Here is a 26,941-nt window from a genome sequence, read left to right on the forward strand (position 1 = left end):
GGGCTGAGGGTGTTTTCTGGCTGTGGCCTCGAAAACGGGCCAGGTCGTGGAGGCCGCCGGTGCCGGATAGCCAAGGGGCTGTGCCATCCCAGCCCTGACGGGTGGCCTTCTCTCCTGCAGACTCCTTTGTGAACAGCCAGGAGTGGACCCTGAGCCGCTCGGTGCCGGAGCTTAAAGTGGTGAGTGAGTGGGAGGCACAGGCAGCCCTGGGCTGGGGGTGCGGGCTAGAGTGGTGGGCCGGCGTGACTCCCCCTGACCACCCCGGCTTCCAGTCCCCTCCGTCTCTAGGGTCGGCCTCGCCCCGCACCCGTCTCTTCCCGGTTTCTCTTGCCTTTCCCATCCTTGGCCCTGGGCCGTCTCCTCCCAGGTGGATCAGCCTGTCCTGCCGTGCCGTCTGTCTGTCCAGCCCTCTGATCGCTGCTCCTTCCTCTCCCGCAGGGCATTGTAGGGAACCTGTCTAGTGGGAAGTCGGCCCTGGTGCACCGCTATCTGACAGGGACCTATGTCCAGGAGGAGTCCCCTGAAGGTGAGCGTTAAGGGGCCGGCCCCGGGCCCTGCGGCTGCTCTCTGCCCACCCGTCCCTGTCTCCCGCTGCCTGTGCAGGGGGCTGCAGCCCTGTGTCTCTCTCCATCCTCCCGTCTTCTAGCTGTGGGTCCCTTCTCTGCGTGGCTACCCCTCCAACCCCCGCCGTGGGCTCGCTCTTGCGGCTTGGGGCCTGACTGCGCACTCTGTCCTAGGGGGTCGGTTTAAGAAGGAGATTGTGGTGGATGGCCAGAGTTACCTGCTGCTGATCCGAGATGAAGGAGGCCCCCCCGAGCTCCAGGTAGCCCTGGCCCGTGGTGCCCCCTTTTTCTCGAGGTTCCCAGCTGGGACCCCGGCAAGATCGTGTGCAGGGCGGCAGGGGGTGGGGTGGGGGTGGCAAAGTTCACCTGTGCCCAGGTGAGGGTGGTAATTCTGCTCCGCCCCCCACCCCCCACCCCCCAGTTTGCCGCCTGGGTGGACGCAGTGGTGTTTGTGTTCAGCCTGGAGGATGAGATCAGCTTCCAGACGGTGTACAACTACTTCCTGCGCCTCTGCAGCTTCCGCAACACCAGCGAGGTGCCCATGGTGCTGGTGGGCACACAGGGTGAGCGGGCCTGCTCGCTGGGGCGGTGTGGCAGCTGTGGGTCCCCATGGGCCGGCGTGAGAAAGCCTGGCCCCCTACCTGCCTCTGCCCTCCTGGCGCTGATCCAACCCTTCCGGTGGGCCACCCCCACACCCCCACTGTGAGCAGGCACCTCCTCTCCGCCCCCACACAGCCCGCCGGCTGTGACCCTGCCGTCGTGTGATGGCCGTGTCCCGCGGCAGTCTTTGAGGTGGACACACAGGGGGCTGGCTCATTTCCACTCAGTGAGTCGGCGGCAGAGCTGGAACGAGGCCCAGACCCCCGTATTCTCGTGCTCTGTGGTGTCCACTACCCGGGCTCTTGGCCCACCCCACCCTCTGACCACACGGCCCAGCGTCAGCCGGCTGAGTCAGTCCCCGACCCCCCCCACTCCGTCTCCGACAGACGCCATCAGTGCCGCGAACCCGCGGGTCATCGACGACAGCAGGGCCCGCAAGCTGTCCACAGACTTGAAGCGGTGCACCTACTACGAGACGTGTGCCACCTACGGGCTCAACGTGGAGCGCGTCTTCCAGGACGGTAACTCGGCGGGTGCCAGGCGCTCCCCCGGAAGGGGGTCAGGCAGGCTCTGTGGAGGGGGGAGTCGGCTCTAAGTGGGGTTTCCCCCGCCTCCCCAGAGGGGTCATTGACTCTGCTGTCCCCTGCAGTGGCCCAGAAGGTAGTGGCCTTGCGGAAGAAGCAGCAGCTGGCCATCGGGCCCTGCAAGTCACTGCCCAACTCCCCCAGCCACTCGGCCGTGTCCGCCGCCTCCATCCCGGCCGTACACATCAACCAGGTGCGGCCAGCCTCCCACGCTCCCCGCACCACATGCCCATCCCACCCCACCGTGGCCCTGCCTCTCCATTCTGTCTGTCTGCCTGCCTGTCCCTGCGCGTCTGGTCTCCCCACTTGCAGATGGTTTGAAAGCACTGGCTCGGGTCCCCTCAGCCTGCACACCTGGCCTGGCCTGGCCCCCCACCTGTGCCCTGCAGTCCCTGCCCTCCCACTCCCAGCTCCCCTCGCTGCTCCACACGTCTCACCCTGCAGCTGCCGCCGCCTAAGCATTTGCTCTGGTCAGCTGGGGTTAGCGCGGGCTCAGTGCCCACCTCCAGAGGAGTCCCTGGAGGCCCGCCCCCTCCTCACCTGCTGGCCCCTGCCCCTGTGTTTGCGTTTAGAAGAGCAGCACTTACCCCACAAGGGCTGATGGCCTTCATGCTGCGTGGGGTCCTTTGGGGGGGGTGCCTGAGCTGGGTCCTGCCGTGTCCCTCCCAGATTACCCCCTGGACACCTGCCCGCCTGCGGGGCCTACTGCCTGGTCAGTTCTGGGCCCTTGACATTCAGCCCAGGGCTTCTGTAACTGTGTTCCCGGACTCAGTCTCCCGCGCTGCGCAAAGCCCTGGGCCAGTACAGGTGTGCATGCTGAGCGGTCAAGTCTATGCTGCTCCTTTAGTTCCACCGAGGGCTGTTGTCTTTGCAAAGCCCTCCCGGCCCCCAGCGTCCTGACGGCCTGGTGGGCTTTTCCAGGGATTCCCTCCCTTTACAGCTGTAAAAGATCTCAGGGCTCCCCTGTAAGAAAGGGAGAGCCGTACACAGGTCTTCTCCACCGTCTCTGAGCCACTTGGCCTTGTAGCAGACTCAGCTGTGCGCAGGGACCCTGTATCCTTCACGGGGCGGCAGCTCCGGTGTTGGCCTCGGACCAGAGGAGGCTGCTGGGGCAGGGCACGTCCTCTACTTAGTGACCATCTGGTGGGCCGTCAGGGGTGGCCTTGTCACGCTGCCCGTGGCTCCCGGAGCCACCACCAGCGGACACCGCTGTGTGTGTATCCCGCCGTCCTCTGCTTCCTCCGGTCAGCAGCCTTAGTCGCCGTTCGCTCCCTGCCCAGCCCTCCTCCTCCCCGTATCTCACGCCCTGTCACACACAGCCTCACCCTCCCCCCCGCCCCACCCCATTGGCGCCCTGAGCCCCACCCAGCCTCCCGAAGCCTCCGTTCTTGCAGGCCTGGGGAGCTCATCCAGGGTGACCTGTCACCTGGTGTCACGCCCAGCTGTGAGCCAAGACTCCGCAGTCTTGTTCTCTCCCGGCCCCTGCCCTTGACTCCAGTCCTTTGCCTCTGATTCAGCTAGGGGCCCTAGGCAGGAGGTGGAGGGTGGGCAGCCCAGGGCGGTGACCATGGGGTCCCGCAGGCCTCCAGGCCTTTGCTGCCCGCCTCCTGGGTTAGCCTCTGTAGGAATGGGCGGCCCCTCTGCTCTGCCCTGCAAGCCCCAGGCCCCTTGGTGCAGCCGCCCTGAGAGCCCTCTCTGTTCTCAGGCCACGAATGGCGGCAGCAGCGCCTTCAGCGACTACTCGGCCTCAGTCCCCTCCACGCCCAGCATCAGCCAGCGGGAGCTGCGCGTGGAGACCATCGCTGCCTCCTCCACCCCCACACCCATCCGCAAGCAGTCCAAGCGGCGCTCCAACATCTTCACGGTACGTGCCCGCCCCTCCCGCCGCCGACCAGGCAGAGCCGAGCCCCCAGCCTCCAGGACGCTGCACCTGCCCTCTCTGCATCCGCACAGACACGCACTGCTCCCGGAGGGAGCTCTGTGCAGGCGCCCCCCACCAGCACCCAGACTGTGACCCTCCGTGGGCTCCGTGCAGACGCCCCCCCACCCCCCCAACCCCACATCAGCACCCAGACTGTGATCCTCCTCTGAGCCCGTGGGGCCGCCCCTCAGCACAGCCACACAGAGACCTTCCTCCCAGCCCAGCTGGAGGGCTCTTTGGACCCGTCTGCTCTCTTAACTCCGAGACACCCTGGATCCCGCCCTTGTGGACCAAGGCCCTGGGTGGTTGGCCCAAGGCCGCAGGAAACGGTAGATGGCAGAACCAGAGCAGGTCCAGGCCTCCCAGTCCGCCTGCACCCCACCCATCCCCGTTATTTCCATTCCACCGCGCTTCCCCACCCCCCCCGCTGCTGCCATCGGCCCAACAAAAGGCCCAGACGTCTTTCCCCAGGCCCCTGTGTCTCCCGAGTCCTGCCTCGGTTTCCCACCCCACCAGCCGCCCACCACAGGCTCTGCTCTCAGCTCCTTCACGAAGACCCCCAGCCCAGGGTCCTGTGCGCCTCCTGCCACTAGGGCCCTGCCCGTCACCTCTCGGAGGCCCAAGCCTGTGTCTGGCCCGCAGACACACTGTCCAGCAGGGGGGGCTTGGCAGGACCCTCCTGGGAGTGGTGGGCCTGACGAGGCGGGCGTGCCGCCCCGGGCGGACCCGCATGGGGAGATCGCCCGGTCTCTCTGCGTCGCTCCTCATCCCGCTCTCCGAGCGTCGGGGCTTGGGTGTCGGTCGGTTGGTCCGGCCCCCGGCCAGGGTCAGGCCCCGGCCAGGCCCTCAGGAACCCAGCTCAGACAGAGCCAGTGCTCCCCAGGCCTTGTCCCTGCATCCTCGCTGTGCGCGCTTCTGCCTCGTCTGCCTGCCTGTCCCCTACGGCCCTGCCCTGCGCCCTCCATCCTGCTGCTGCCGCGCGTCACCCGCCACCCCCAGCCCCGACCCTGCCTGGACTCACAGCTTCTCATATGTTCACGCCTGCTGAGATACACAGCGCCCCGGCTGCCTGCTTGTGCGTGAACCCCTCTGCGGCCGCCGTGGGGCCCGTGGGCGCCTGGGTCTAAGTGACTGCCCTCTGTGCCCACGGTGCCCGCTCGCTGACGTCCTGCCCACCTGCTCCTCTCCCCCCGTCCCTCCCCTCCCGCCTTCCTCCACTGTTCGCCCAGCGCCTCCTTGCGCCCCGCCGCCTGCTCCTCCGAGCTGCCTTCACGTGCCCCTCGCCGTGCCCGTCCTCCACGGCACAGCCGCCCCTCCAGGCCTCTTTCATTCTCTCCATCTTCACTGTGGCGACCTGATTTTTTTTGTTTTTTTCTCTCCATTGTTTCCATGGTGACCTCACTTGAGCCATTGTCCTTGAGGGAGCCTCCAGACGCGCCCATGTCTCTCGAGGTGCCTCTCGGGACCTCCCCTTCTCATCGTCACTGCTCGGGGTGGGAGGGTGGAGGGTGGAGGGTGGGGGTTCCCCCCTCTTGCCATCCTCCGGCAGAGCTGTGCCTGCTCCTGTCCCACTCCCGTGACTTTCCTGCTGGACGTGCCGCTGACGTCCCCCTGGTCTCTCCCCTGTGACTTAATGTCCTTGTTTTGACGCTCCTCACCCTGGTTCCCATCCTGGGTGGGGTGCACACCCCATGCCCCCTGCCCTCCTCTGGGCTCCCAGGGGTCCTCGGGTGGTTGTGGGGTGGGGGGCCTCTCTGCTGGCCAGCCTGGCTGGGACAGGCCGCATGTGAACCCCGCTCCCCACGACTGGCTCTTCCGTCTGGGGGTGCAAGGGGCAGAGGCCACAGTGCCCAGGAGAGGCCCCCGGAGGGCAGGCGCTGGTAGCAGAGACGTCCATGGGCAGTACCCCGGCTCTCCCTGCTGGTCTGGCCGCGGCCCCCATGGCCTGCTCCCTGGCAGCTTGGAGGAGCCGGGGGAGGGACGTGGGGCCTGGAGCGCAGAGCACCCCCCTCCCCGCACCCCGAGATGGACCGCCGGCCTGCAGCCTCTCCTCCTCCTCCTTCTCCTCTTCAGCCGCCTCTCCTCCCCGGGCGCCCGGGTTCTCTGCCCTCGCCACCTGCTGACCCACTGTGTGCGCGGCTTGAGTATAACTTGCCAAAAATCTCTATTCTTTCGATATTTGCAGATATGTGCCACTGTTTCCAACTTTTCATCAACAAAAAGGCCTTTCCAACTCCTTCCAAATTAGAAGACCAGGTGGTGACACACAGCACCTCTGGACATTGTCCCCCGTGCGGGGCCGGGCCCTGGGACTGCTCTCAGATGAGAAGCGGCCGCCGTGCTCCCCACTCCAGAGACCCACAGGAACCTTTGTAACTAACCCCCACACCCCCAGGCAAGGCTAGGAACTGCTGGAGCGCCCCGCCAGCCCGCGCGGCCAGCCCGGCGGAACGCACGGCGCCAGGCTCTCGCCGCACGGAGAAGAAGGGAGCTCGTCCCCTGTCCCCGCCCGGCGCGCCGGCCAGCGACGAGGCCCAGAGGCCGGGGCGTCCAGCGCCCGGCCGGCGGCCCAGCTGCTCCCGGGGGTGCTCCCCGCCCCTCCCCTCCTCTGCTCCTTCCTGCATGGACTTCTCTGCTGTTCCTGCTCTGCTGGACGCCGCCGCCGCCTCCTCCTCCTCCTCCTCCTCGCCGCGCTTGCCTTCCCCTCTCTTGGCCCCCCCCAACACACCCCGTTTCCTAGGATCCACATCGGGCCGGGCTCTGCCCCAGGAGCCCTGGCAGGGGCGCAGGGCCTCCTCTGGCCCGTCTCCTCTCTCTCTCCATCCACTGTGCCCCCTCGGGCCTCGTGGCCGCTGAGCTCGGCACGCCGTGCCGCCGCGTGTGGTGTGTCTGTGCCCGTGGCCGGGCCGCGGCCGGCTCTCATTTCTGGACTTTGCTCTCCCCCCTACCCGGTGGTCGTGCCCCGTGCTGCTCCCGGCCAGCCTACAGCCTCCACCGTCCCACCTTTCCTCTCCGGGCCCCTTCCCTTCTCTTAGGCCCCAGCCTCCCCCTGGTTCCCCATGGGCTGCGCGCTCCTCACGCCCTCGGTATCTCGTGTCCTCGCTCTTCTGTAAGGGGCGGGCCCGGCCCAGTGATGACCTGTGCTGCTCTGTATGGTGCCGTGTGTAAGAATAAACACCCGTTGGAATACTCGTGGTCTCCATTCCTTCCCAGTCCCGCCGTGCCCACCCAGCCTGGCCCTGCCTGGCTGCTAGGGCCTGTCCAGGGGGAGGGAGGGATTTGGGGAGGATGGGGTGCTAGCTGGGGATTCCAGGCGGGCAGCTGAACCCCCACAGACCCCGGGGCCCCTCTGACACGCCCCTTCTCTTCTCTTCCAGTCTCGAAAGGGTGCCGACATGGACCGGGAGAAGAAGGCCGCCGAGTGCAAGGTGGACAGCATCGGGAGCGGCCGGGCCATCCCCATCAAACAGGTCAGCGCTCCCTTCCCCCCTGGGGCTGGAGAGAAGCGGAGAGGAGGCCCCGGCAATGCTGGAGGATGGCTCTGGAAGACGGGAGAGGCCAGCGCCCCAGGCCCCTGCCAGGCCTGAGCTGTTAACACCCCTGGCAAGGTTGGCCGGAACGCTCACCGGGCCTGGCCTTGCCTGTTCACCCTCATCACCACCTGGGGGCAGCAGAGAGCCACCCGCCACCCTCAGCGGCTCTGCATTGGTGGTGGTGATTCTGGAGGTGCCCGACCCTGCAGCAGGACTTGGTCTCCCCCACCTCTCTCTCCTCCTCCCTCCCCCAAAAGGGAGGGAATTCACAAAAGAGCACCCTGAGGAGTATGGATTGAGGGGGCGTACCAAGGGCTGGTCCTACCCTGGGTTCACCGGCCGAGTCTTACCCAGTGAGCCTCTTCTGTGTTTGAAAAGAGGAAACTTAGTCCTGATATAGTCTCTGGAGTCACTGCCCAGTAGGGCCAGGGCGCCCAGACCGCCTGTCCTGGGTGTCTTTGCTAGAAAAAGGCATTGAGTGATCAAAAGGGGTCTCTGGTGATGGAAGGCAGAGTTGCTTGCTGGTGTGCTGTATAGGGCTGTAGAACCACTGCCGGATGCAGTGGAGAGAGGAGGTGTCAGGTGAAAGCCTGCTGGCCCACGTGCCCCCCGGGATGGCCAGCAGCCTGGTGGTTAGCCTGCTGTGTCCCCAGGATGCTGCACTTGGCACAGACACATCTTCTCGGGACCCGGTGTTTAGAGATGCCCCGTGTCTACGGGAGCCGTGATGTCCGTGTTTGAGTGGAGTAGACTTGTGTGGCCAGAGGACCTGAGGCCAGCCTGGCCAGGGTCCTGTGATCAGGTCTGGCCATCCAGGCTGGGGCTTCTGCGACCAGAATTGTGTTAGGGATGGGGGTTTCTGACCCCACAGTGAAGGGCCATGGCAAATGGAGAACCCTGAAAGTGTCTCAGGGCCCAGAGGACACAGTGGGGAGCACTGGGTATGCTTCAGTCCTCCAGAAGTGTCACCAAGGGATGCTCCCCAGGGACCCTCCTGGTAGGCGGGCAGCTGGCTGTCTCCTCCCTGTTTCGCTGTATGCGCAAAACTGGCCCAGAAACCTGTTGATGGCATGTCTCTCTGGCTGTGCCAACTCAGGCCTCCTCGAAGGGCCTCTTGCCAAGCCAGGCAATGGGGACCTGCTCCAGGCAGGGGACCGTCACTCCCTGCTTTGTGGCATGTGCTTTCTGAGTATACACACAGGCACAGGCAAACGTTCAACAAACGCAACGCTTCCCCCACCCAGCCACCCTTCCTTGCTTTGAGATCAGTCTAGCCCCCAAAGCACCCCGCTTCCTGGCTGGGGTCTGCCCTAATTTATCTGCTCCCTGAATCCCACACAGGGAGGGGAAAGAGGGTCTGTGCAGTGGGGGATGAAGCCCCGTGAACTTGCACCTGAGGCTCCAGTCCCCCTGGAGGGGTCAGTGAGGTCACTTGAGGATTCCAGGCCCCCTCTAAACTCAGGGATCCTCAGAAGGAGGGGCCTGGCCAGGAGGCTGAGCTGCCGTACCTGTCTACAGGCACCAGGGATCACACAGTGGGGGGCGGTTTGGGGATGTGCCTACTGTCGGGATGGGGTGCCACCGCACCCTCTCCTCTAGCCTGGGCCGGTGGCCATTCCTTGGGCCCCTCACCGCCGCCCCGGGCCTGGCTCACCCCTTTCCCAGCCCTCCTGTCCCGCGCTTCTCCCGGTTCCTCGCTCCCCCTCCCCCTGCTCCTGCTGGGAGTGGAGATTGCATTTCAGTTGCCATTTGCATTCCCAATCAATCCGGACTCCGCAATTAAGCCGGCTGGCGGAGCCGGGCGGGAGGCGGCGGGGAACGGGTCCTCTGGGGGCTGTCGCCCCCGCGCACTGCTCACATTCCGCCCCAGATTGCTTCCTGCGCCGCCGTGCGCAGCCGGCCTGCCCGGGGAGGGGAGCCGGCGCCCCTGGGGCGCGGGGAGGGCCGGGCCGGGCCGAGCGGGCAGCCCCTGGCAGGTGAGCGGCGGGGCCAGGCGGAGCGCGTGGGCGCGGGCCAAGCCCCCCTTGCAGCCGCGATCGCGCCGCCCCCCCGCCTCCCGGCCCAGGCGCTCCTCCCACGCCCCCGGGCTAACGCGCGCCGGAGCCTCATTCCCACGGTCCGGAGAGGGGCCGGTGGAGGAGGGGAGAGACTTCGGGCAGAACAGGTCTGCCCTCCTCCGCTGCCTCCGGCATCCTGACTCCTGATCTCCTGCTGAGGGGGTGGGCGGGGGGTGCTCCGTAGGTGAGTCTGAGAACTGCGCGTCTGAGACGGAGGCTCAGGCAGTTTCCGGGACTTGGGGATGTAAAGAGCTCGTGGGTGGCAGAAGGCGAGGTGGGGGGGTGGTGGCGTGAGCCCGGGGGGACCAGGAGGGCACCCAGTGAAGGTGAAGGGACCGAGAAGGGAGCTCTGGGCGTGAAGGGGTTTGGGACAGAGGCCCTGGTGGAATCTCCCGCGGAGGCTCAGGGAGCAGGTGGGAAGGGAGGCGGGGGATGGGGCGCCCCCACCCCCACCCCCACCCCGTGTCCCGGTCCGCAGCAGCAAGAGGAGCCTGGGCTGCCTTCTCCAGAGGCCGGGCCCCCAGTTCTCAGGGCCCAGGGTCCACAGTCAGCAGAGAGGTAGCGGCTGAGCTGTGTCCACTTTCCTGGCCTGTGAGGGGATGGGTGCCACGCCCCCGAGGCCCGTCACCAGGGCTCCTTCAGGGACCACCAGACCGGAGCCCGCTGCCTTCCGAAATGTTCCAGGCACCCTACTGTCTAGGGAAGGTCTCGGTTCATGCCCCTAGTCTTCAGAAGCTGCTCCTGAGAAAAGGGGACCAGGTCTCCACAGTGTCCTTAGATGGCTCCACCTCCTCCAGCTGGAGGATGAGGGAGGAAGGGGTTAAAACAACTGTTGAAAAGCGGGACTGGCCTCCACCTCTGGCCCCTGATGTGGGAATCCCAGGCCACCTGCTCGCTAACCTGGCCCACCTGCTTGCTAACCTGGCCGTTCCAGGGCTGAGCCTCCTAGTAAGAGGCCTGAGCCTCCTAGTAAGAGGCCTGAGCAGGGGAGGGCATCCTGGAATTGGGGTTTACCCCCACTCTATCACACTGAGTCTCCTGACCCCCATTTCCAGCCTGCCTGAGGGCAGGGCGCCCCCCTCCTGAAGGAGAGGCCAGCACAGCGGCCCTAAGCTCCTCTTGTGACCCCCTTGCGGGGCGGGGTGGGTACACTGGGGGACCCTCAGAGTGCTGCCCCATCCCACCCCCGCCGGGCCATCCCGCTATGGGGCTCTCCCCCAGGAGTGGTGTGTAGGAATCTCTGGGGAGCACTGCCTCTTCTCAGCACCCCAGGTTTGGGGAGGGGGCCCACAGGGGTGATGCTGGTCCAGGGCAACCTGCTGCTGGGCGTGTCCGTGTCCTGTCCCGACCCCGGCTCCATCCTTGGCCCGTCCCCTGTGCTGGCCGCTGTTTCAGGAGCCAGCAGTGGGCGCGGGACCACCAGGGGTCCTCGTTAGGGGAGGGCAGCAGAGACTGTCGGGGCTGTGGGCAGTCTTCCTTGGTGGGGTCCTCCAACAGCCGCAGAGTCTCTGCTGGCTTTTCCCCACTCTCCGACAGCCGCAGGGTCTCTGCTGGCTTTTCCCCACCGTCCACCAGGGGTTCTCACACTGTGCTGCGGTGCCGGGGGTGGGGCAGGGGGGATGTTGATGAACAACACTCCCAAATCCTGGCCCTCGTGGGACCCTTGTCTATCCTGGGGCTCATCCAAGCACCACACCCAGCATCCTCTCAGCTCCCATGGGAGATATGGTTGCCGATCTGGATGGCTGGAACTCCCCACTCCCTGCTTTGGGGAGACTAGGGTATTCTGGGGACATTCAGGTGCTTGTCTGCCCTCTTCTGGGGCTACCACAGGGGTTAGGAGGCCAGGGCCCCCTGAGGTCTCTGTGTTTCACCCCACCCCTGGAGATCCTGGGAGGCCGTCTAGACCCCCGCCTCCCATTGCGGATGTAGGCCCACAACCTGGGGTAGGGGGTGCCCCCGCCACAGGACAGTGGTCCACGGTAGCTGGAGGGGGCCCTGAGTCCCGTGGACCGGTTGGTTCGGGTGGCCCTCCCCGGTTCAGCTCCCGTCCCGCATGGCGTCTCCGTGCCCACACGCACAGTGACCTGGGAGGAGGGGGGTGGAGGCCCACGGGGCCTGCGGGCGCTGAGACCCTCCCCACGCCTGGCTTCCATCTCTGATGCGGCCTCTGTCCCCAGGGCATTCTGCTCAAGCGGAGCGGCAAGTCCCTGAACAAGGAGTGGAAGAAGAAGTATGTGACCCTGTGTGACAACGGGCTGCTGACCTACCACCCCAGCCTGCACGTGAGTCAGGGGGCTCGCTGCACCTGGGGCGGGCTGGGCATGGGGGGCCAGGCGGGCGTGGAGCGGCTGCACTCCAGGACTGGAGGGAAGCGTGCCTGAACTCAGAAAGTCCTGCCCTTGGGAAAGGGCCCTCACTGTGGGGGCTCGAGGGCCACATGGACCCTAAGGCCCGGTGCCTGGAAGCTCTGAGTCTTGGCCGGGCCCTTTGGAGTAAACCCATCCCCCAGGCGGTCGCCCCCAGAGCTGCACTGGTGTGCAAGTCAGGTTCTCCCTCTTCCGCTGGAGCTGTTTTAAGAGCTGGATAGGGCCTGTTTACATGGAGTTGCTCACATTTTGGGGGGATGGGGAGGGGAAGATGGTGTTGCCAACACGTGCCACATGTGTGGGTGCCCCTGGGCTCCCAGAACAGTGGGGCGCAAGAGGGCAGTTAAGCCAGGGCCGCTGGGGGGAGCCTGGGGCCGGGACAGACCCCCTTGGCACAAGGCGCATGGGGGCACAGGGCCTGGGCAGAGGGGTTTGCAGGGGGTGGGGCATGGTGACTAGGGGGGGACCACCGTGGCGGCTCCCACACTCTCCCCCCCTCCCCTCGCTGCGTGGCTCCAGCGCACAGCTGTCACCGGAATCCATCTCTGTCACCACCCCACTGCGGGCCTAATGAGTTCTCCCACGAAGCCCCTCGAGCACAGCACGCGGGCCGGCCCCACCCCTGGCCCGGAGGCCCCCGGGCCAGCCTTGGAGGGGCCCTTGCCCACCCCTGAGTTGGCACGGGGGTTGTAGGGGGCCCGGCTGAAAGGAACTGGGGTCCACGCTTTGGCCGTAGTCCAGTCCCCTTGAGGGCAGCGCCCAGGACCCCGAGGAAGCCCACAGGCCTGGGGTGGGCCCTTCCAGTCAACCCGGCCCTTCCCCTCAGCTTGGGGGCCTCTCACTCCACAGGTGGGAGCTGGTGCTTGGATACTGGCTCGGGGGGCTGGTTAGATGAGGGGCCTCGGCCTGGCGACCTCAGGGGCTTCCACACAGAGGCTCCTGGGCCCCATCCTTGCCCCCACTCTAGCCTTCTCCTCCCCAAGTCCTGCCGAGTCCAGAGGTGGCAAGGCTCCCCACAGAGCCCTGATGAGGGGCGCGGTGTCCTAGGAAGCAGGGACGCCCCCCTCCCCGCATCCCCACCCCCCGACCAGGAAGAGGACCGCAGTGTCCCCAGGGAGAGGGGCTGGGCCTCCTGGGCCCAGCGCCCACAGCTCCTGCCCCGGCGCTTCCCAGCTGCGGGGCCGGGAGCCCGTCTGTGGCCTCATTCCCCACCTGTGAGACCCGCCTGCCTTCTCCTCTCTGCTGCGTCCTCACTGCCCCCGGCCTCCTGCTGCCCTGGCTGGGCACTCATGCCCCTTGGGTGGCCCCGTGCCCCGGAAGGAGGAGGCAAGGGCTGGGAGGGGGGGTGTCTGGGGACAGGGAGGACAGGGCCTGGTGCAGAGGGGAAGGGAGAGACCCTGTGGGGTGGCTGTTTTCACACGCGACTTCCCTGGTGGCTCAGCTGGTAAAGAACCCGCCTGCAGGGCGGGAGACCCCGGTTCAGTTCCTGGGTTGGGATGATCCCCTGGAGAAGGGATGGGCTACCCACTCCAGCATTGTCGAGCTTCCTTTGTGGCTCAGCTGGTAAAGAATCCGCCTGCAATGTAGGAGACCTGGGTTCGATCCCTGGGTTGGGAAGATCCCCTGGAGAAGGGAAAGGCTATCCACTCCAGTATTCTGGCCTGGAGAACTCCAAGGACTGTATAGTCTAGGGGGTCGCAAAGGGTCGGACACGATTGAGCGACTTTCACTTCACTAACAACCCAGAGAGCGGAGGCTCGGTGGGCTTTGTCGACTCCTCGGTCACCCAGCCGGTGGCTCACCAGTGAGCTGGCCCCCCGTGACTTGGACTGTAAGAATCACCCAGAGTTTCCTGCACAATGCAGGAGCGCCTCCCCTCCAGGCTACCTATGGATCCCTGGAGAGGTACCATCAGGGCAAGTGAGGCCGGCTGGGTGGCCGCCATGCCTGGGAACCGTGTGTGGTCAGTGTGCCGGGCCGGGGTGTGGTGACGCTGGCTCCAGGCTGTCCCTGCTTGGGAGGTGAATCTAAGAGGCTGCCGGCTCTGCGGGTGGGGAGAAGAGGCTGAGCGTGGCCTTCCCGTCAGTCAGCCCTTTAGTCGCTGTACTCTGCTTCTGGGCTCCGAGTGCACGTCCTTCCCCAACCCACGCTGGATGCCCTGGGCACCTGGCCCGCCGTGCAGATGGCAGCTTCCCTGCCTGGTCCACGCTTCTCTTCTTGTCCGGGAGACCCAAACCAGGTTCAAAACCGTGGTAACAGTGAGAGCACCAGTGAGGCCAAGCCCAGGGTCTCTGTGCACGCCCCCCGGGGTCCGAGGTCCCTTCTGACGGAGGCTGTCTCTCCGTCTGCTTTTCATCTCTTGGTGTCCCTCCCTGGTGGCCGCCGAGCTCCTGTTGTTGGCTTCCCTGCCTCTACCCGCCTTGACCATGTTTTCCAACCTGAGCAAACTTTCCAACCTGAGCAAACTTCCCAGCTGCCGGCAATGAGCAGGGACCTGCGCTCCCTGGGAGCCATCTGCTCCCCTTGGAGGCACCGTCCTGTTTGGAAGCCGTGGAGGAAGGCCCTCCGGGAACTCCAGAGGGCACACACTCCCCCTACCAGGAGACTCGAGGGCAGGGGTGCTGGGGACTCGCCTACCGGTCAGCAGGCCGGTCGGACTGGTGGGACCCGAGGGGTGTGCGGAGGAAGGGCTGGTGGGCAAGTCTCGAGCCTCACGCCCGGTCCTTGCCGGGGCCCAGGAGAGCCCACCACAGCCTCCCCCATTTTGCAGCCAGCGGAGCCATTCACACAATCACCTTCTGTTAATTCTATCTGCAACATCAATTAAATTGTTTGTAGAAACTAATTGAATGTGGCTTAATCACACATCTTAATAGCTTTCCACGCTCTGAACTCGTTGTTAATTCCAGTAATAAAACGAGATGAGAACGCTGGCTGGGTAATTAGCGAGGAGGCTGGGGAAGAAATTGCTGTTTGATGGTGGGTAATAAAGGCAGCCGTGGTGACCGCTCTCCCGAGCCGCCGCGGAGCTCCCCCGTTCTGCTGACGGAGGGAAACGCTCCCGACGACACCCTGTCCGCCGCCACCTCTCCGGCTCACCCGTCGCAGTCTCCTCGGGGGGCCCGAAACTGGTCCCCCACCACCCCTCCAGCTGGCTGGGTGCTGGCCTGTTGGGTGGTCCGCGCTGCTCTCCCCCTTCCGTTGGTGTCTGACTCTTTGGTCCCGAACGGAGTCTCTCCGAGCGGCTCTGGTTTCTTGGCCTGGGGTCAGCTTCCCCCCGCCTCCACCCTGACCCGTATCCCAGCTTGGGCAGCCCAGGGCTGTCTCAGAGCCTGGAAACTGTTGCAGCTGCTGTGACCTCCTTGCGAACTAGAGCAGCCCGAGCCCCGCCCCCGGGAAAGGGACGGCAGCTGTGTCTTCGGCCCTGCCAGCTGTTGACAGTCGTCTCGAGCTGAGATGTGACTGTGTGTGGGGACCCGGGATGGGATGCGTGCGGAGCCGATCGGAGGGCCGTGGGGGCCTGGAGTGCGGGGGCCGCTAGGATGGTGGGGTGCACCCTGGGTGCTAGGCAAGGCCAGAGGGCCCAGCAGTGACTGGAATGGGGGTGGGCGGAGTTGACTGGGGAAGGGACCAGGGCACAGGGAGGGGCTCAGGCTGGGGACAGACCCCTGGCAGCACTCAGCAGAGCATGGGTGGGAGGTTGGGGCAGAAGGGCCCTCCTGTGGTGGAGCCTGCCCTCGTCCACATCTCAGCAATGCTGTTCTGTGCTTCTGAGACACAAACCAAGCACCCTGGGAGCAGAGTATGCCCAAGGCTAGGCACCCAGCCCCGTCCCTCACCAGGAGGCCACGGACGCAGGGCAGAGCTGCAGGGCAGGGCGCTTCTCCTCTCTGGCTGGCAGGGCCCCTGTTGGCCTTCTGAAGAGCTTCCCAGGTGGCTCAGCAGTAAAGTATCCATGTGCAATGCAGTACGTAGGTTCGATCCCTGGAGGAGGGCATGGCAACCCACTCCAGTATTCCTGCCTGAAGAATCCCTTGGACAGAGGAGCCTGGCGGGCTGCAGTCCATGGGGACGCAAAAGAGCTGGACACAACTGAAGTGAGTTAGCATGCACAGGCCCAGCTAGGCCTCTGGGAGTCGGCCTGCATGCTGGCATCGGGGTGCTCCGTCCTCCCCGTGGTCCTCCCGCTGGCCCCAGTGATTCCTGCAGGGAACTCCAGCCTGCCGGGGGCAGGAGCAGGGCTGGTGCTGGGCTCTCTGCTCCCTCGATCTCACTCCTTTTCTTCTTTGGAGAAGCCCGCGTTCTCTTGGCTCCTTGGCGCCAGGTGACCCCTTTCTCCTCAAGGTCATCTCGGTCGTTCACAGGGTGAGGGTAGGCCCTGAGCCCCTGGTCAGCCCGCCCTGGCCAGCACTCCCCGTCGGCTCTTTTAAGCAGAGGACATCCTCCCTTTTCCCTGAAGCTGCAAGATGGCAAGGCAGGAGAATGCCTGGGGACAGGAAGTGGTGTCCTCGTGGGTGGAGTGAGAGGGCTGGGACCTGGAGGCTGAGCCCAGTGCTCAGGGAAGCGCCCTGGATGCAAAATGTACCAGAGGCACTCCCGACTACGGAGGAGAGGAGCCCGTCCGAGTCCAGCCGGTGAAATTCCCTCCAGAGTTAAGCTGGTGCCACTGGCCCAGCTTCTGCCCCCTGAGGAAGGACCGCCCAGGAACTCGCCAGGGCCATGGACGAGGGATTAGCACCCGAGAAGATCAGAGCAGTAGGGAGACCAGGCTGGGCTGGGCAAGGTTTTAGGCAGAGGGAGGGCAGAGGGAAGCCATAGGGAGGGCAGGGCTCCACTCTGCATCCCCCATCCTACCTCCCACCCTGCCAGGTGCCACCCCCCACCCAGGGCGAGGTGAAGACAGCAGGTATGATGGGGTCAGCACCCAGCCGCTCCCGCTCTTGGGGTCCCTACCCGCCTTGTCCACGTCCAGCCCTCCAGGTGCTGACATGAAGGCAGGGCTGGTTCGCTCCGGGGCTAAAGAGGAGGTTCCTTGGGGACCTGAAGAGGCTGGGCTTAAGTCTGGCCCTGTCACCTGCTGATTGTGACCTTGGGCAGGTCATCTGTTGTAAGAATAACCTGTTTTTCCATCTGTAAAGCGGGCACAGTAACGCCGTCCTCCTGGGTTGTCGGGACACTCACGTGAGGCAGTGCGTGAAATAGAAACGTAATGTCAGCTGTCGCGCGGGGGACCCCAGCGCATGGCTGGGCAGCTGACGTGTAACGTTAGCGCTGGTTACTGTTCCTGCCGCTGGGATGTCCACTGGTATCTGGAACCTTGCCCTTGGCTCACTGTTCCTCAGGACGGTAGAAAGAATCAAAGGCTTCCCTTTAACTATTCGACAAATATTTATCATCAGGCACCAGGGCTTCCCTGGTGGCTCAGACAGTAAAGAATCCGCCTGCAATGCGGGAGACCCGAGTTTGGTCCCTGGGTTGGGAAGATCCCCTGGAGAAGGGAATGGCTACCCACTCCAGTATTCTTGCCAGGAGAATCCCATCGACAGAGGAGCCTGGCGGGGAACAGCCCACGGGGTCGTAAAGAGTCGGACAGGACTGAACAGCTTATACACATTCTAAGGACTGGGCGCTGCTCTAGGCTGTAAAAGTTCTCGAGGCCCCAAGTGGTGGTGGGAGCGTCTGTAAACAGGGCTGGGGTCCTTGGTGACCAGCCACCCGTGGCCCAGGGCAGCCCCATCATCCACGTCCCCAGGGGCCTGTCGGTCCCTCTCCTCGGCCATCCGGCCTCTCTCCGAGTCCCGTCTCTGGTCAATACTTGGCCTCCTTTGCGTTGCCTCCCGAGCTGTCTTCCATAAAGGAGCCCGGGAGTCACTCCTGGCCCCAGGCCCTCTGTGGCCCCTGCCCTGCTCCCGGCGGAGCCCCCAGAGCCACACGCGGGCAGACCTGGAGAGGGGGTGCTGGGGGGTGCTCCACAAACGTGGGCAGTGTGGGGAGAGACCCGGGAGTCGGGAGGGTCTGGATGGGGTTTGCTGCGGAAGAGTGACCTGTCCTAACGAGTCTCCCCCCCAACCCCGTCTTGTCCACGTGGCCCCAGGACTACATGCAGAACGTCCACGGCAAGGAGATCGACCTGCTGCGGACCACCGTCAAGGTGCCCGGGAAGCGCCTGCCGCGAGCCACGCCGGCCACAGCCCCTGGCACCAGCCCCCGGGCCAACGGGCTGGCCTTGGAGCGGAGTAGCACGCAGCTGGGCGGGGGCACAGGTGAGGGGCTGCTGAGGTGGGGGCGTGGGGCGCACTGTGACGGGAGGGGGCCTGGGAAGGTAGGTGTCGGGGGGCTGCGCCCAGCCTGGGTCCTCAGGGCTCCAGGCAGGCTCGTGCCAAATGTCAGGCTTCAGGATCAGCCCCACTAACTCGTTGGCCAAAATGCGGTCTTCGTGGGGTCAGTAGGGGAGGTGGCCAGCGGACAGCCCGGTGGATCAAAGCAGGGACGGGTAGCCTCATGCCAACAGGTGGCATCAGCGTCTGGAGCGGGGCAGGCAATGGGGGCGCAGGAACTGGGGCCACATCTCAGCCACGCTTGCCGAGCGAGCTGCCTGGGGCGAACCCAGTAACCGTCCTCAGTTCTGCAGTGCGGGGTGGGGTCTTTGTTCAGAGGTGTGGACGCCGCCCCGTCCAGCAGTCAAGAGAGAAAGACGGTGCTTGTTTGAGGCAAGGGTCCCCACCCTGCCAGGGTGCCACCCTGTCTGAAGGCGCTGAGGGGTCAGGGACGCTGGCACCGCTGATCGAGGGGGTGCCGGGTGTGCTAGCCCTGACGTCGAGATTGTGTTCCCATGTTACGGATGGAAAAACAAAAGATTCAGAGCGGTTAAGTAACTTGTCTGTAAAATCCTCCAGAGGGGCTTCCTTGGAGGCTCAGTAGTAAAGAGCCTGCCTGCAACGCAGGAGATGCGGGTTCAGTCCGTGGGTCGGGAAGATCCCCTGGAGAAGGAAATGGCCACCCACTCCGGCATTCTTGCTTGGAAAATCCCATGGACAGAGGAGCCTGGGGGGCTGCCATCCATGAGGGTCGCAAAGAGTCAGACACGACTTAGTGACTGAGCAGGCAGCAGTATTCTTACCTGGAGAATCCCATGGGCAGAGGAGCCTCGTGGCCTACAATTCATGGGGTTGCAAAGAGTCAGACACGACTTAGCAACTGAGCACCCAAAATCCCACTGAAGTAGTAGAGGGGGATTTGAACCTATGCGTGCCTGACTGGGGCAGCTCTGTGCTTCCACTCAGCCTCCCCGAGCTCAGAACGAGGCCCTTGAAATAGGCAGAGAGTGCGCTAGTGGACGGGTGAAGAGGGGGACGCTAAGGACAGGAAAACAGGAAAGATGGGTAGGGTGCTCGGAGCTGCCGGCGGGGGTGCGCTTGGGGGCAAGGGGGCGGGTTCGCTGGCCCAGGGACAGCGAAGGCAGCCCGGGGTGGGGCCGGCCTAGGGCTTCTCAGGTGGCACCAGAGGGCAGAGGACACGGAAGTGGATGGAAGGGGAGCCCTGCTTGCAGGCAGGCAGCAGGGGGCCGCTGGCTGCTTCCTTGGAGCAGGGACACCCGGGACCCTGTGTCCTGCCACGTCCCCCAAAGGCCCCCAACCTGGGGAGCAGAAGTGGTGCGTGCAGCAGGGGTGCAGCCCACTCCCCCACGTACCCAGCTGCGCCCACCGACGGCTCCCCAGTGTCCCCGGAGCACGTGGCCGGGCCGCCCCCCGGGGCCACGTCCCCCCAGCGCACCGCCAGCGACCTCGCGCACACTCACAACGCGTCTCCGCTCACCGGGCGATGTTAACATCTCATTATCTTTGTTACTGTAATTACATTATCCGCTGCTTTATGCAGAATTATCCTCCGAGGACTAATTGATGGCTCCATGTTTAATTCATTAATCATTAGCATCAAATTCGACAATTACAGTGCACACTGATTGTGGGATTGCAGGCGTAATGAGGGGAGAATTAACAAAGAAAAGGGAAGGCGCCCGCCCTCCCTCGGGGTTTTGGCTTGGGGGGCTTGGGGGGAGGAGGTTTGGGCCTTATGGTGTCTTTGGGTGGGGTTGGGGTCGGGGGGCGTGAGACCTGGAACCTCAGGGGAGATGTGAGGGGGTGGTGGGAAGTCGGCCCTGAGGCTGCTGCTCCCCTGGAAGGTTTCCTGACCAGGCTTGGGGGGGTGGGGAGAGGCCACCCCAAGAAAATCTGAGTTGGCAGGGACCTGTTAGGTGGAGCAGGAGGGGGCAGGATTCCGGAGAGCGGGGCCTCGGTGTATGGCCGCAAGGGGCTGGCTCACACGGGTGTTAATCAGCACTTGCTGTGTGTCTGCTCCTGCCGTGGGTGTCAGGAAACACAGAACTCGCCCCATCCTGCAGCGTCCTGCGGGCCCCAGAGCATCAGTGTGACACGGCCAGCCTATTCCTTTCCCTTCTAGGCGCTTCCACTCGGGGCTGCCTGGCTTCTTGCAGACACTTGCCCCTTGTGCTCGTGGGGCTGGTCGGGGGGCCCCCTCCATCAGGCTCGTTCAACCCCAGGGGTCTCTGCCTGTCACGAGCACCCAGCCCCCGGCCACTCCCCCCTACCCCGCTGTCTGTGCAGACCCCTGGGCGTGGCCGCTGGTCCTTAGACCTGCCTGCCAGCCGTGGCCTCCTGGCCTCCGGCCCTTCAGGATCTCAGGTCAGTGGCCTGAGGCAAGAGGTCTGCGATCGCCTCCGGGGCTGTCCATGGTGACTGATGAGCCAGGGAGGGCCCTGCCACTGCCCCTGACACTCCTGGAGCTGCCGCCCCATTCCCCTGGCTCCGCCGTCCTTCCCCCTGATGGGAAACGAAAGATTAATTTTCTGCAGCCCAACAGGATAATTACTAATACTAATTAGACATAATTACTTGAATTTGATACACTTATTTCTCGTCAGAATGGCAGCAGAGCTGAGGCACAGCCCACGGCGTGTGTGGCCTGGAGTGTGGACTTGAAGGCCTGACCAGGAGGGTCGGCTCGGGCTGTGACAGGGAGTCAGCCCCACTGTCCCCCCCACAACTTCTGGCTCTGCTCACAGGGTGGGGTGGAGTGGGGGAACATGATGTGTGCAGGGAGCGAGGTGAGTGTGAGGTCTCAGGCTGGCCGAGTCCCCCACCCTGGTTCTCTGGCAAGCCTGGCACGGTACTTGGTGAACCCAGGAGCACCTCGTTTTTTTGCCAGTGTCCCGCGGGCATTTCTCAAGCTCTGTCCCTGGGTAGCTGTGCTTTCAGGACAGCCTGTGGGCCACCCTTCTCCCGGGGTCCCTCCCCATCTGACCCTTCCCCCCACCCCCCCACCCCCAGGTACCCCCCACCCGGCCGGCAGCCCAGCCTGGGCCGGTCCACGCCCCGAGGGGCTGCACCAGTGCGCCTGCTCTGTGTCCAGCGCCGACCCGTGGACTGAGGCCGCTGCCCTGCCCCCAGGTATGCAGGACCCGGTGAGGCCAGGAGGGAAGCGAGGTTCCCCCCCACCACCCCAGAACAGCCCTCCAGGGCTCAGCGGAGGTGGGGGGTCAAGTGTGCCTGGGAAACAGGGAGTTGGGGCGGCCACGCCCAGGGCCCTCGCCAGCGGCCGGTGCAGGAGACCCTCCCTGCCTCTGCAGCCCCCCTACCCACCCTCTGCCGGCCCCAGGCAGCACTGGTGGCGCTGGCATCACCATCAGCCCCCCGTGCAGCCAGCTCATCAGCCTCGCTGCGGGGGGATGGGGAGGGAAGCCGGGGGTGAGGGGACGGGTGCTGGGGGCTTTGAAGGCAGGAAGGGGGCCCTGCAGACGAGATCAGGGAGTGGTCCAGACGGAGTTTCTCCCCACACTGCCCCTGCGATAGGCCGAGGCCCATCCCGGACTTCCCAGGTGGTCGGGAACCTCCCTTCCCACGTCCCTTGCTCTCTTTACCGGAGATTGCTGTCTGGACCTTGCTCACAGGGCTCTTCCTCTTACCTCTCCCCTGCCTCTTCAGCCGGCACCTCACTCTCACCTGCATCCTGACCCTCAGCCCTGATCTGTCAGTCAGTGCAGCTCAGCGAGGGTGTAGACGGGAGGAGACCCCCCACCCCACCCCGGGGCCGGTGCACCTGCTGCCCCCCCTGTCCCCCGCTCCAGGCAGCGGAGCATCAGCTCCTCCCAGAGACCCTTCGCAGGTCCCCACTAAGCCCCCTGCCCCAGATCGGACAGCGGGAGGGGCTGGCCGCCCACAGCCCAGGGTCTGCCCCCACGTCCCACGCCCAGCCCAGGCCAGCCCGGGGATGGGGGGTGGAGGCCTGGCCAGGGCAGGTCACCGTCCGGGGCATGCGGCCTCCATGGGCCACTCTGTTGAGTCTGGAAGGAGGCAGGCAGGCAGGGAGGGAGGGCGCTGCGTGTCTGCCTCTAATGAAGTTTGACATTTAGTGGTGAGCGCCGGGCGGGGTGCGGGAGACGGGAGCTTGATTAGCGCGCTCTAATTGACAGTAATTAGGCAGCTCCCTGATTGTCTCTAATTCTGCTATTAATTGTGAGGAGCTGGGAGTGTGATTGAGGATAAATTTGGTGCGGAGCTGCTGGGGTTTCAGCTCCCCGCGAGCGAGTTCCCAGCCGCCTTCCGCCCCTCTGGGCTGCAGAGGCTGGCTTCCCCTGCCTTCCCCCTGCTCTGCCTGAGTTTCCCACTCTCTCCTCCTCCAGGCCTGGGGCTCCGGAGTGAGGTGGGATGGGGTTGGGGGGAGAGGGCGGGAGGGGCTTCTCCCCCCAGGTGGGTGCCCCAGCTGCAGGTCAGGGTGCTGCCCCCTCCCCGCTTCCCACACGTCTCCCCCTCTCCCTCACCAGCCAGTGGCCCCGCTGAGGTGCTCAGCTCCAGCCCCAAGCTGGAGCCCCCCCCATCTCCCCACTCCAACCGGAAGAAGCACCGGAGGAAAAAGAGCACCGGGACCCCCCGACCAGACGGCCCCAGCAGTGCTGCTGAAGGTTAGGGGGAACCCCCGAGGGAAACCGGGGCACAGGAGGTGGGCAGGGGGACTTGGGGATCGTCCTCCTTGAAACATCATGCCCTCATACCCTCTTGTCTGTATTCGGTTAAGCATTTTCTGATAATAATTTCCCATAAGAGCAGCTCCATAACTTCTGGTCATTTGGACCTGGTGTCTTAGAAAAAAAATCTCCTTCTTTGGCCTAACTTAACCCCTTTCCTTGTGAAAACATGGGCTTCCTTCGTTTACTCTCTTAGAAGGTAAAAGACGGCAGGCTGCCAGTCCCATACCTCTTCCTGGGTAATGCGGGCAGGACCTGTGTTCCCTGCGTCTCTTGTAGCGCCCGTCGAGTTTTTAAGCATCCGCGTGTCGGGCTGAGTCTCTCCTTAGTTGTCTCTGGGCAGAGAAACCCCTGCTCCTTAGATATGTTCCATAGGTTCTTCCTCCTAATTCCTTATTCATCACAGTGCTGCTTGTCTGGTTTTCCTCATGTCCTCTTCAAACTGTGTCTCTTCTCAGTGGCTGGAGTCCCTTTGGAAGTTAACTTAGGTGGATGCACAGTTGCTGGGCTCTGCTCCCATGGGCAGGGGCAGGGCTGTGGGGAGACCATCACTAAGGGAAACAGTGGCTTCTGCAGAGCCAGCATGTGATACAGGGGTGTGCTTGGTGCTCATGGCCCGGGGGCCCACCTGGACCAGGGAACTGTGTCCCCACGGATGATCAGGGCTGTGGGGTTCAGAGACGGTGGGGAGCGAGGTGAGGTAGAATGATGGAGCCTGGGGAAGGAAAGGTTCCAGCTTTTGCCATGAAGATGGTTCTATTCGGGGCTTCCCGAAGCGGGAACCTGGCCCCAAGGACTTCCTGGGTGGAGGGGGGGGTCAGTGTCACAGGGGCCATGAGAGGCTGCCCTGCAGAGCCTGTGGCCTCATCTCTGCAGCCCCCACAACACACATCTGCTGGTCGGGAGCTGTGTGCCCCCTGGGGAGGGGTGGCGAGCGGGGGTGAGCATCAGGAGTGAGGCTCATGGGGATGGTCTGCTGGGGGCGCAGAGCCTGAAGCAGCGCCCGCCCCCACACTGCTGGGGTGTCACAGTTCAGCCCCCAGGGCTTGTGACCGCACACGTCTGTGGGTCCATGTCTGCTCATACATCCCAGGTGGTCTGTGGAGGAAACGGAGGCTGCTCCCCACCCCGCCCTCCCTGCCTGCCTGTGCCAGGGGAGGGGGGAGGGGCCTGGCTCCCAGGAGCCCCACGCTGACGCCATCAGGAATATTGGGTTTAATGAGCTGCAAAATGAGGCGGCTGCAGCTGACATGTACGGATGGTGCCCACACCCGCCTCCAACACCCCCACACACACCCCCATCCCCCGGCATTGCCTCCCAGCACCCCGGCGCATCTTCTCCAGACACTGGGCTCCGCTTTCTCTGGCAAGCACCCCTCTGACTTCCAGACCCGTTCCTGGCCTCACCGGGGCTGCCAACAAACCTTGCGTCCCCACCTTTTCCACCCAGGCTCCACAGTGGCCAGGTTGGCGGGCTGCTCTCTGCGCCCCAGCTACCACCCCCCCACACACCCCCCCACCGGCGGGGAGCCCCAAGAGCACAGTCCTCCAGGCTGGGGCCCCAGGGGGGCTGCCCTGACGGGTGTGTGTGCCCTGTATGTGCCCACAGAGGCCGAGGAGTCGTTCGAGTTCGTGGTGGTGTCCCTCACCGGGCAGACGTGGCACTTCGAGGCCTCGACGGCAGAGGAGCGGGAGCTGTGGGTGCAGAGTGTGCAGGCCCAGATCCTCGCCAGCCTGCAGGGCTGCCGCAGCGCCAAGGACAAGGTGGGCGCCGGGCGGAGGGGCTGGGGGCGAGTGCCCTACGCTGGCCTCTTTACTCACCAGCCACCCGCCCCCTACCCCATCCCTTCAGACTCGACTGGGGAACCAGAACGCAGCTCTGGCCGTGCAGGCCGTGCGCACCGTCCGGGGCAACAGCTTCTGTATTGACTGCGATGCCCCCAGTGAGTGCTGGGGGGTGGGACCAGGCTGGGCGCTCCGGGTGCGGGGAGCTCAAGGGTGGAGGGGGCGGCTCCATCACGTCCTCTCCTTGCCTAGATCCAGACTGGGCCAGCCTGAACCTGGGCGCGCTCATGTGCATCGAGTGCTCCGGGACGCACCGGCATCTGGGAGCTCACCTTTCCCGGGTCCGCTCCCTCGACCTAGACGACTGGCCACCCGAGCTGCTGGCCGTCATGACGGCCATGGGCAACGCCCTGGCCAACAGCGTCTGGGAGGGGGCCCTGGACGGCTATGCTAAACCGGGGCCCGAGGCCTGCAGGTGAGGGCATGAGGCCCTGGGTGCCCCTGCCGGGTGGGGAGATGGGAGGGGCAGTGCGGCTGTGACAGGGCTGCGGGCTGGAAGGGTTAAACCCGGCGGTTGCTCTGCTCGGCCGTGGGCCCCAGGGGTGCCCTCCGCCTGTCACTCAGAGCCTCACAACAGCCGGCCCTTTCTCCGCAGTTATCAGCACGTCGAGGGGCGGGGGGCGCATGCGCAGGGCCCTATCGCGCGGTGGCGCAAAGGCTACAGCCAGAGTGCCGAGATGCAGAGAATAGGTGGTAGATAGATAGGGTCGTGCGTGGGCCCCGAGGGCAGGCCCCCGCCTCCTTTGTTCCTGCAGGGCCAGATAAGCTGCCCACCCCCAGCCCCCAACCCTGCCTGGAATCCGCCCGCCCTCGCGGCCCCCTGAGTCCCCGCCACCACCCCCAACCCCGCCCCGCGCATCCCTGTCGACCCCAGGGGGTCTCCCCCCAAGAGTTCCATCCAGTATCTCCCATACCCTCTGCGCCACCCGCTGCCCCCAACCGCCCTGGGTCCCTCGGGCTGGTCTTTGCTCTGATCCTGCCCCCCTCCCGGCCCCCTACCCACCACCTCACTCGCTCGGTCCCCTGACCGCCCCCCGGCCTGGCCCTGCCTGTGCCCGCAGAGAGGAGAAGGAGCGCTGGATCCGGGCCAAGTACGAGCAGAAGCTCTTCCTGGCCCCGCTGCCCAGCTCGGACGTGCCTCTGGGCCAGCAGCTGCTCCGGGCGGTGGTGGAGGACGACCTGCGGCTGCTGGTGACGCTCCTGGCGCACGGGTCCAAGGAGGAGGTGAACGAGACCTACGGCGACGGGGACGGGCGGACGGCCCTGCACCTGTCCAGCGCCATGGCCAACGTGGTCTTCACGCAGCTGCTTATCTGGGTGAGTTGGCGCGGGGGCGGGGAGGGGGCCTTCCTGACATCCGTCCTCCCCACCCAGGGTGGGGAACCCACACCTTTTCTGCCAACCGTGAGAACGTGCTTCCTTCTGCAGTACGGGGTGGACGTGCGGAGCCGGGACGCCCGCGGCCTGACCCCGCTGGCCTACGCTCGCCGCGCCGGCAGCCAGGAGTGTGCCGACATCCTCATCCAGCACGGCTGCCCCGGGGAGGGCTGCGGCGTGGCCGCCGCCCCGGGCAGAGAGCCGGCCAATGGCACCAACGCCTCCGCCGAGCTGCACCGCAGCCCCAGCCTCCTGTGAACCCCGGGAAGAAGCCGGAGGGGCCAGGACTGACGCCGGGGCGCAGGCACCCACCTCCCTCCAGGCCCTGGGGGAGACGAGAGACACAGAGGCTGAGACCCGGGGACCTGGGAAGAGTCTGGGAGGAGAGCCAGACTGGAGGGTCAGAGGAGATGCCCGGGACTCCAGCCGCCGCAGGTGTTTGCCCGGCCAGCGCTGCTGCGAAGGGACAGGATGCTTTGGGGGTGCTGTGAGAGGAGGGGAGCAGGACCTCGCCCTCCTCTAGGTTCCTGCCTTCTCGTGCCAGCCCCCTGTAGGCCCCCGACCCGGAGACGGGAGCCTGGGCAGGCCAGAGGTCCCATGTAAATGTGTACATTGCAATATTTATGTTTGTGTACATACTGGTGTGTGTGTGTGTGATGAGCCAATAAACCAGACCGTGTGTGGGGGGGGCCTGGCTCTCGCCTTTCATCTCCCCACCTTCTGAGAAAACACCCCTTGGGGCTCTGCTTCTATGTCCCTGTCCTCTCCTCTCTGCTGTACTTTGGGGTGCCCCTCCCCGCCGCCCAGCCTCCTCCGTGGGCTTCTCTCAGCCCCTCTTTCTCCAGGGGTGGCGTTGAGTCTGTCAGCCGCCCCAGGAGGGGAGACTGGCCCTGTGCTTCCCACTGGAAGCTCCCCGCCGCTCCCCCATCACCCTCACAGAGGTTTCCTGTTGGTCTCCTTGTTTTCATCCGTATGCTGTCAAGTAGCCTTATTAACACCACGCCTGTGCTGGCCCGAGGTCACCCACAGAGAGGGCAGGAGTCGTCAGGGA

At 65.0% G+C, this 26,941-nt stretch overlaps 1 protein-coding gene across 6 annotated transcripts in view; it reads left to right on the forward strand.

Moving 5' to 3' along the window:
• The window catches only part of AGAP3 (ArfGAP with GTPase domain, ankyrin repeat and PH domain 3), a 56,521-nt gene extending 29,997 nt beyond the window's left edge, over nucleotides 1–26,524 (forward strand). The window contains exons 2-18 of one of the 6 annotated variants that reach the window (XM_061415182.1): nucleotides 121–179; nucleotides 439–526; nucleotides 738–823; nucleotides 985–1,126; nucleotides 1,550–1,684; nucleotides 1,813–1,940; nucleotides 3,453–3,611; nucleotides 7,046–7,138; nucleotides 11,439–11,543; nucleotides 17,722–17,890; nucleotides 20,975–21,094; nucleotides 22,468–22,605; nucleotides 24,278–24,432; nucleotides 24,521–24,611; nucleotides 24,706–24,928; nucleotides 25,575–25,830; nucleotides 25,942–26,524. In XM_061415182.1, the coding sequence (XP_061271166.1) occupies nucleotides 121–179; nucleotides 439–526; nucleotides 738–823; nucleotides 985–1,126; nucleotides 1,550–1,684; nucleotides 1,813–1,940; nucleotides 3,453–3,611; nucleotides 7,046–7,138; nucleotides 11,439–11,543; nucleotides 17,722–17,890; nucleotides 20,975–21,094; nucleotides 22,468–22,605; nucleotides 24,278–24,432; nucleotides 24,521–24,611; nucleotides 24,706–24,928; nucleotides 25,575–25,830; nucleotides 25,942–26,148 (2,354 nt within the window). In that variant the 3' untranslated portion in view covers nucleotides 26,149–26,524. Of the gene's footprint in view, nucleotides 1–120; nucleotides 180–438; nucleotides 527–737; nucleotides 824–984; nucleotides 1,127–1,549; nucleotides 1,685–1,812; nucleotides 1,941–3,452; nucleotides 3,612–5,853; nucleotides 6,858–7,045; nucleotides 7,139–11,438; nucleotides 11,544–17,721; nucleotides 17,891–20,974; nucleotides 21,095–22,467; nucleotides 22,606–24,277; nucleotides 24,433–24,520; nucleotides 24,612–24,705; nucleotides 24,929–25,574; nucleotides 25,831–25,941 lie in introns of those variants that run through there. The other 5 variants (XM_061415185.1, XM_061415183.1, XM_061415186.1 and 2 more) reach the window with 5 other exon arrangements.
• Nucleotides 26,525–26,941: the final 417 nt, after the last annotated feature.

Source organism: Bos javanicus, chromosome 4, assembly GCF_032452875.1.
Source record: "Bos javanicus breed banteng chromosome 4, ARS-OSU_banteng_1.0, whole genome shotgun sequence".
Lineage (NCBI taxonomy): Eukaryota > Metazoa > Chordata > Mammalia > Artiodactyla > Bovidae > Bos > Bos javanicus.